At 30.3% G+C, this 10,122-nt stretch overlaps 1 protein-coding gene across 1 annotated transcript; it reads right to left on the reverse strand.

Annotated features, from left to right (window-relative positions):
* Positions 1-6,989: 6,989 nt before the first annotated feature.
* OCT59_009665 (uncharacterized protein) lies at positions 6,990-7,314 on the reverse strand (the record flags this gene model as incomplete). The annotated part of the gene is made up of 2 exons (XM_066132512.1): positions 6,990-7,166; positions 7,270-7,314. 2 exons carry the CDS (start codon positions 7,312-7,314, stop codon positions 6,990-6,992), a joined length of 222 nt encoding a protein of 73 aa, XP_066000152.1.
* Positions 7,315-10,122: the final 2,808 nt, after the last annotated feature.

The raw sequence follows: 10,122 nt of genomic DNA on the forward strand, positions 1-10,122 counted from the left end.
TAACCCTAAACCCTAACCCTAACCCTAACCCTAACCCTAACCCTAACCCTAACCCTAACCCTAACCCTAACCCTAACCCTAACCCTAACCCTAACCCTAACCCTAACCCTAACCCTAACCCTAACCCTAACCCTAACCCTAACCCTAACCCTAACCCTAACCCTAACCCTAACCCTAACCCTAACCCTAACCCTAACCCTGCAACCCTAACCCTCCTAACCCTAACCCTAACCCTAACCCTAACCCTAACCCTAACCCTAACCCTAACCCTAACCCTAACCCTACCCTAACCCTAACCCTAACCCTAACCCTAACCCTAACCCTAACCCTAACCCTAACCCTAACCCTAACCCTAACCCTAACCCTAACCCTAACCCTAACCCTAACTCCTAACCCTAACCCTAACCCTAACCCTAACCCTAACCCTAACCCTAACCCTAACCCCTAACCCTAACCCTAACCCTAACCCTAACCCTAACCCTAACCCTAACCCTAACCCTAACCCTAACCCTAACCCTAACCCTAACCCTAACCCTAACCCTAACCCTAACCCTAACCCTAACCCTAACCCTAACCCTAACCCTAACCCTAACCCTAACCCTAACCCTAACCCTAACCCTAACCCTAACCCTAACCCTAACCCTAACCCTAACCCTAACCCTAACCCTAACCCTAACCCTAACCCTAAACTCCTAACCCTAACCCTAACCCTAACCCTAACCCTAACCCTAACCCTAACCCTAACCCTAACCCTAACCCTAACCCTAACCCTAACCCTAACCCTAACCCTAACCCTAACCCTAACCCTAACCCAACCCTAACCCTAACCCTAACCCTAACCCTAACCCTAACCCTAACCCTAACCCTAACCCTAACCCTAACCCTAACCCTAACCCTAACCCTAACCCTAACCCTAACCCTAACCCTAACCCTAACCCTAACCCTAACCCTAACCCTAACCCTAACCCTAACCCTAACCCTAACCCTAACCCTAACTCCTAACCCTAACCCTAACCCTAACCCTAACCCTAACCCTAACCCTAACCCTAACCCTAACCCTAACCCTAACCCTAACCCTAACCCTAACCCTAACCCTAACCCTAACCCTAACCCTAACCCTAACCCTAACCCTAACCCTAACCCAACCAACCCCTAACTCCCTAACCCTAACCCTAACCCTAACCCTAACCCTAACCCTAACCCTAACCCTAACCCTAACCCTAACCCTAACCCTAAACCCTAACCCTAACCCTAACCAAAAAAAAAGAACAAAAAAAATACAAAAAAAAATACAAAAATGCTTTACAACTCACATTTAAATTTGCATAAAATTTATATTAAAATTTTTAAAAAAATACCCTATTTTTAACACAACCAATAATTCAATTTTATTAAAATTTTATATTAGTTTCAATTAATCTTGATAACGATATTCTAATAATAGTAAAATCAAATTTTAACTTTAATATTAACAGAATTATATCATAAAATATATTTTTACTTCAATATTTAAATTTTACTTATAAGTTTTATTAATAGTAATTATTTGTAATCCTATTTTTATTTAACATAATAAATTTAATAATTAAAATTTATTATAAGGGATATAAAATACAATACTTTTTCAAAGTTAAGTTGATCAAAATAACTTGAATTATAAATGAATTGCATCTTATATTGCAAATTTCTGTAACGTACTTTTTCAATGTCTATTTTATAAACTTACTAAAAAAAAGATTTGCAACGATACACAAACATCGATAATTGCATAAATAAAAAGATTGCGTATTCGCCTTTAAATTTTACCCTTCTACTACGAAAATGAAAAATAGGCACGACATTTTTTATGAAATTCGATAGAAAAGATATTGAAAGATTTTCAGATAAAACAACTTTTTCGATGGATGACAAGCTACAAATGACAAGATATTGAGCACCTGGTATGAATTTTATCATCTTTATAAAATAATGCATCAAAAATCTATAAATACCGTATTTATAAATTCGACTAATTTGAAGCTTCGATGCAAAGCAACGATTTGTGATTTTTGTCGTCCTACTATTGGTAATCTAAACGATGCTAATCAACAAAAAGGCATGTATTTGCTCAGTACGTACGTCAATTTATGCGATATCTAAAACAAAAGGAATGGTATTACGGCGGCATTTTTTTAACATCGCATAGAAAAAAACCATCAAATGCGTAAGCATTTTAAACCAATTTTTATCTAATTTCGCAACTTCAGATTATAATATTAATTATTATACTCTTACTTAAGGTACGATTATTTTTTGAGCGATAACAACGGTGGTTAGAATCAAAATCCATAATTCAATATATTCTCTATTATGTAAAGTGCCGGCAATTATTCTATCGTATACATAATACTTCCAATTAAATATACACAAAAAACAGTGGAAATTAAAGCCTAATAGCTTTAAAGATAAAAATCAGCGTATTCTTGTTAATACTGATGAATTTATAAAATGATGCGAAATAATGAATAATGTAAATAAAAAAATAATCTTGTATTATTTGTACAATTTTAATTAACTTTTATTTCAAATTTCTAAAATTCTCTATTTTTTTACATTTCTAAATTTTCTAACTTATTATATACATAAATAAAGATTTTCAATTACCTTCTACAAAATCTCTTACATCAACATTAAATTCAAAGCGCATTAAACCACAACGTAACTGCATATTAATCTTTATACACACGTTCTTTCCAACAGAAAGCAACATCATAGTTTATTGTGCATTCTCGCATCAAAATATGCGCATACGTACCATCCGTCGCTTTTTGCTACTCCAGTTTTTATTATCAAAAAGAATATCCAATCGTTCATATCTTCGACCACCTTCGAACTTACAAAAGATACATTCTTTGTCATTATTGAAAAGCTTAGTTCATTATTATAGTTGTTTCCGAAATTCAATTGGCAAATCCAAAATCTGAAATTACGAAATCGTAATTAATTACATAATTACATGTTACGAAATTAATTACGTATTCCAAAATTCTGAAATTTGCATAATAGTGCGAAATTGCGCATATCTCAGGATCTAGTAATCAGATTTCGATATCTTACCACCATTCGATTCGTCACACGAGACGATTCTAATGCGTAAGATCATCTTTCTAGCATTGAAATTGACGGGAGCTATTACGCTATAAATATTTAAAAGTTATTGGTATCGGAGCGCGATCTAGCGAATGATGGATTTAATATGATTTTACTACCATTAGAATCGCCTTATCGAGACGAATCAAATGGTAGTAAGATCATCCAAAACAGATCACCGGAGTGCCAAGTTATTATTTATTAAAGTTTGTATATATAAATCGGCAAAAATTAAGGCTACTTCTGGCCAAATATTTTCGTAATACGAAATTAATTATAGAGTCCAAAATTAATTACAGAATATGGAGTTTTTCTAATGAATTACTTAATAATTACAGAATTACGTAATTATGTATTTCCGTAATACTAAAATAATTTTGGACACAAGTATATTTATTATAATCAAAACAACGAAGCTTCTTCGGAAAAAGGCTCCATTTTTAAAGTTTTTGCCATGCTCACTTTTATGAAATTGTAAGCGCGCCTTTAACTGCATTACAAATGATTGTTTAAAGTGGTGAATATCATATAAAGATGGAGAGTTAAGCATCATAAGTTGAGGATTTTTTTATTATTTGGATAAAAGCGTTCTTTACGAATGTAAGGTGAGTTTTAGATGAAAAAATTTTAGGAATATTGGCAGAATAAAGAAAATAAGTAATATAGATGGCATTATAAAATGAAACGCGTATGAACTTTAAAGCAAAAAAATTTATACACATGTTTTTTTTTACATTCTAGATTTTATCAAAATGTAATTACTTTTAAATTACTACTTAAATTACTTAATATAATTGTTTTAAAAACCAATCAAATCCATAGGGCGTGATTGCATATTATTTATTATAGGACGTATACTGTTATGTTAAATCTGCCCATATGCGTTATAGAAAGTTGTAGAAAAGTTGTAAAAGTATTACATATACAGCGGTTAGCAGTAAGCTGTAGAAAGTTGTAGAAGTATTACACGTACAGCGATCAGTATATCAAAAGCACGTTGTAGAAAGTTGTAGAAATATTACATAAAGGCACGTAATCGTGAATATAAGTTAGACAGTTTATCTGATATACAGGTGGATATTTTTCTCTTTTTTTACTCTTATCCTCACCTACCGCACTTGCCCAATAACATTTTGCAAAAATTACTATAAAAGCCATTACAGTCTATTACATTATTCTGCCTTATCAAAGGAAACACATTTAAAGACGCTTTTTCTGTTACAATAAGTAGTAACGAATCTGTTAGCGAGCTCAAGAATGTTATTAAGAAAAAAAACAAAATGAATTTGGCTGCGTAGATGCAAATTAAAGCCTCAGTTTGTGGGAAAGTTTTTGGAAATTAAGGGCACGGATCAGATCTGATCAATTCGAGAATCTCGAACTTGGATTTAATGGCGATAAGTTGTCAGCATTAAATTATATAAAAGAATACTGGCCTACTTCGCCTCTTGAAAGACATATTCACGTTATCATAAAATTACGTAAGCGTGTTCTGTGACAGTCTGTAATTATTTGCCATTTTCCCTCATAATATTAACACTTTTTTGTTTCCAGTTCCCTTCGCCCTGGAAGAAGCATTAACATATATTCCACCACCTCTTACATTTTCATTCAAATTTTGTTTTGCAGGAATAGTAGTACAAATCCAGATATTCCAGGCGATCATAAACTAGTGGAGCCTTCTTCCTAAAGGCTTTTTTGAGAAAGTGAATAATTTTAAATTTGAGATTTAATCAAAATATAATAGGCCAATATTTATCAATTATTCACAGATGTATAATGAAATGAGCATTCAAACCGCTTTTGAAACAAATATTTGTGAAGTATTAAATAAACTTTTGAGAAATTACGTATTTTTCAAGAGAACCAACCAAAACCCCTAGATTCAGATTTATTTCTCCTTCATGGCGCTTCAAGTACTATGCCAATTGAGGTTAAAAGGAAACATATTTTAGAATATATTGGGTCATTTATAGAATTTTATAAACACAATAAAAAGGCACAAAGTGTAATTAAACAAATTTATAGTTATATGGTAGTGAATCAAGTTAAGTTCGGTATACTTTCAACTTATGATAGTCACTGGTTTTTGTGCCGACCGGGTGATAATGAAGAAAACAGAGCGAGACTTTGATATCAGAAGTTCTTCCGTTAGAGTCGCATTCGCCACCTGTTCTTAAGGCATATGCATATGTCACCAAGGAATTATGCATCATATGGATTCCCATGCTGACGAAAATAATAGAACATCAGTCTTATGACGAAAAATAATGGTAAACGCGTAACAAGAAATATAAGGAAATCAGCTTCAAAAAAGAAGTCATCTGATTCATCTTCTATTCAGAATTTTTACTTTACAGATTTCAAATTTAAGGATTTGTTAGGCCAGGGACGAAGTGGAAAGACACTTCTATGTGAATTTCGCAACAACACAATTCGCTAAATACCGATCTGTGGAAATCCCCGATCATATGTCTTGAAAGAAATGCAGAACGAGGTCAAGATATATCAACTACTTAATGACCTTTCAGGAGATATACATTCCAAACTTAAGAGTGTTAGCGGCTACTTTGAAAATGGTAGTGTTATGTTATCGGTACAACTCTCTTTTGGCGTAAACCTTTAAGTTTTTATAAATATATTACAAAAGGGCAAAAGGTTAAGGGTATGCTTGCGCTAAAATGCAATTCATGATAGAGGTGTTCTTCACAATGATATTCGTGCAGATAATATATTGCTCGATAATCGTAATAATGACGTTTACTTAATTGATTTTGGGATGTCAAATACTGATTATGATATTATGGAAGATGGCGTATTTAATGAAGAGAAATTTAAATTGGATTGCTTGCTTACTCATTATACTTTGTAGTAATTGATTATTTAGATAGGATCCCAAATAATAATAATATAGGTAGGAGTTGAAAATACGTTGTCATCTTAGTAATTATCAATATGTTAGAATTTGGAAATGCGTACAATCATCAAAAAATTTTAATAAGGTTAAAATTTGATATTGCGTAATTTTGATTTGATTTTAGAATGGTAAAATATTGAATTTGCTTATTTTTGGTACATTTTTGGAAATAAGAAATAATTTAATTTTATTTAACGGTCAACTTAAAATTTTTTTTTTCAAAAAAATCTTTTCCGTATTGCATATATAATGTTTTATTGGCTAAATATGGTAAAGAGTGATTGGCTAACATAAATACGTTACTCATATTGTTAATGCAAAAAAAGTAGTATGTATATGTGGAAAAGAAATCAAATTAAACTGCAGGTATGAAAAGGATTATTTAAATAGACAAGAAGATGTTCGTAATGTAAAGCAAGACGAAGACAGAGAAAATCTGATACAACTAATAAAAGAGCAATTAAAATTTTAAAAACTGACTTGAAGTTAAAGGATTAAAATGCATATTTTGTAAAAATTTTGGGGGTTAGAAGTTGTACAAATATGTACTGATCATAGTCAATAGTACTGCGTACAGCTAGTAATAGTAAATTTTTTTTCAGGGTCCTATTTAGATAGCATAGTAACTGTTTTTACAATAGTATTGAATATTAAGTAATTTATATAATAATGTATTTTATAATATCGGTGTTTCCAAAACAGTTGGTTTATATCTATACATGACATGTTTAAATATTAAAAACATCGTACACTATACTACGTATAGATTACATATTTTATTATACGTGTATAAATTATCACACTTAATCGTAATTTTTTTAAAATCAGAATTTGCAAAAATAAACCTTTTATTATTAATAAATTTTAATATTCAATATACTAATTACATATTAAGTTTCTTTACGTAAATTAAGATTTCTAACTCTAATTTTTCAATTTCTGCTTAGGCTTTACGATCTATTGTTTGCCTTTCAGCTAATTTCATTTTGCGTTCTTCAATTTCTAGCTTTATAATTTCTTGCTCTTCATTACTGCTATCAATATCAATTTTAGTTTTATTTGTTTTTTTTTGCTTTTGAATTATTTTCACTTGTAGTTTCCTGTTCATCATTACTGTCGTCTATGTCAATTTTAATTTTTGATTTCAAATTATTCATATGAGCGAATATGATAATATCATCTGATGTGATATTAAAAAAAATGTACTATTTGCATGTGATTACCTCATAATAAATACCGTCAAAATAAATCCCCATTATTAATAACATCTCCTCTTATTTTGTCAAGTCTCTTTCCAAAGTTAATCATATTCCAATCCTATTCTTAATCATAATCATGTATTTTTCAGAAAGATTTTCCGAATTTTTCGGAAAACTATACGATTTTTTGTTGGTTGATTTTCCCAGTGAGAATAGTGGCTTGAAGGTGGCTACTAGTTTATGTAAAATACCACCGTACCGCGTCAATAATAACACTAACAACTTCGCAGTTCTATTGTAGATTTTGAAAGGATTTCTTACTTTTCTTAGGTAGATTCATAATGGTACTCTTTTCTTTAACGAAAATTAATATATTTTATTTTACTATTTTTTTTTTTAGAAAAAGGTTTATTGTGAATGTCTGAGGTTTTCCTTTAGTTTCTTCCGTTAAAATTGACAATTTTTTTTCTTTATTCTTTAGAAATATTGGCTGTCTATTTCTTCCTTAAACACAGATTTTAGATTTTGTATTTTTAGTAATATAGTAAATATTTTTTGTTAAAGAAACATATTGGTAGCATGTTTGGGAAATTACCGTTATTTTCATATACAATATTTCATACAATAAATTTATATTTATCTGGGGTATCTGGGGTCTTAACGTGGATTCTTCTAATAGCTAGTAATATTAGTTGTTTTAGCGGCTGTTGTATTTAATGCATGTACCTTCCATTATTTAGTACGTTGTTAAATTTAATAAAACACAGCCAACCTATACTTGCCGTCCAAACAGGATCCTGCTTACTTATAAAGATAGGTCACCTCGTGCTCTACGTAAAAATCATATATAAAATTTTGCGATCCTACTATAAAAGGAAATTTTATGTTACATCGTTATGATTTTTTTTCTTTTTAGCCAATTAACCAATAAAATTTAAGAAAAAAATAAGGTAAAAACTATTAGTAAAAACCAATTTTCTACGGTAACCCTTATTATAAGTAGCGCGATCCTGTTTAAACCCATAAGTTTGGGATTTGTCTAAAGGAAATACCAGGACAAATGGGATTTTCCAGTAGCTTTTAGTAAAATTCCATGGTGAAAAAACTGGAAAAACCTAGTTTGGATAGTCATATCCCAAATATGGACAAATCCCAATCTGATGGACAAATCACAAATGGACAAACCTAAAATTACTTTATATGGAATTTTTCCATGAATTCTCATTTCAAAAATAACCAAAATAAAATTTTTGAATTATAAATTCAGGTGACTATCTGTTATTTTACACAACAAAAAGCGCATACCTTATTGGTGATTAATATAACGAGCGACAGGACGTATTGAAGCCTTATGATACTTTTTGAAAAAGAAGTATATAGGATTCAAATAGTAGTAATAGTGAAGGTTCAAGTGAAATTAACTTACCACTTAACAAAGAAACACAATCACCAAATCTTGGAAGGCATTTGACCTAAAAAAGATGTTTGGCAATATTTTATGAAAATTAATAATGGAAAAGGAAAGCATAAGGGAGTCATATGTAATTTTTGTCATTCTTCATGGTCTTGGGAAAAGCAAATGAAATGAAGAGCCATCTTGCAATGAAATGTAAAGGATATGTGCCTAAAAATGTTCAATTAAATTTTCTCCGGAAAATTGATAATGAGTGTGAATCTTCAAAAACTTCATCTATATCAAGTAGAAAATGAAAAATATCTGATAATCAATCAACTTTAGAAATTTATTATGATATTGATAAAATTGATGAAGTAAAGAGTAATCGAGCTGATAAAGCACTTACCCGATGGTTTGTTTGTTCAGGAATACCTTTTGTAGCAGCTGATTCTCTATACTTTAAAGATTTTACTAAATCTTTAAATAGTGGATATAACCTATCTAAGCGAACTGCTTTTGCGACTACTCATTTAGATGGTGAACTTGCAAATATTACTTTAAAAATTGAAAAGAAATTGGCGAAGGCCAAAAACCTTACATTATGATGTAAGTATTCTATTAATGTTTTGAGTTTGAATTAATTTTGTTTAATATTAAGATTTTTTATTTATTAAAGGTGTTGATGGTTAGGCAAGTCCGTTAAAACATTCAATTTATGCATTTGTTATAATGACTCCTGAACGAAAACAATACATTTACTTTTTAGAAGACATGTCAAGTTTTTCATATACAGCAAATTTTAATGCTAAAAAAATGGTGAAAGTTTTAGAAAAGGTTGGTCCCAAAAAATTTTCTGCTATCATTACAGATGCAGAATCAGCAATGATAGCAACTAAACGGCAAGTTGCAGATAAGTATTCCCATATTTTGCTTATAAGATGCATTGCACATAAAGTTGCCTGCTAAAACTCAATGGGCTAATATTAAAATGCCAAAATTAAAATATGTCAAAATTATCGAAATGTCGAAACTAGTTTCAACATGTCAAAATTGCCAAAACTGTACGAAATTGCCGAAATGGTTTTGACATATTGAAATTGTCAAAACTAAATTCACTAATAAACTAACCATATTTATATAAAAAAATAAATATTATTTCGAATGTAATATGTTTATATAATTATATCTAATAAAATAATCATATTTATATAAAAAAAATTATTATTTCGAATGTAGTATATTTATATTACTAATTATAAAATGAAAAAAACATATATGAATTTATTATTATTACTAAATACTAACTAATTATTAAATATTATTATTATTAATATTATATTATATTTAACGATTATCATTATTATTATTACTATTATTACTATTTACTACTAATAATATAATTATTATTCAAATTCTTTTACTAAATCATCAACATTATAATTTAATATTCTTCTTCCCACTACTTTATTACCATTTTGATT

Source organism: Rhizophagus irregularis, chromosome 18 (assembly GCF_026210795.1).
Source record: "Rhizophagus irregularis chromosome 18, complete sequence".
NCBI classification, from domain to species: domain Eukaryota; kingdom Fungi; phylum Glomeromycota; class Glomeromycetes; order Glomerales; family Glomeraceae; genus Rhizophagus; species Rhizophagus irregularis.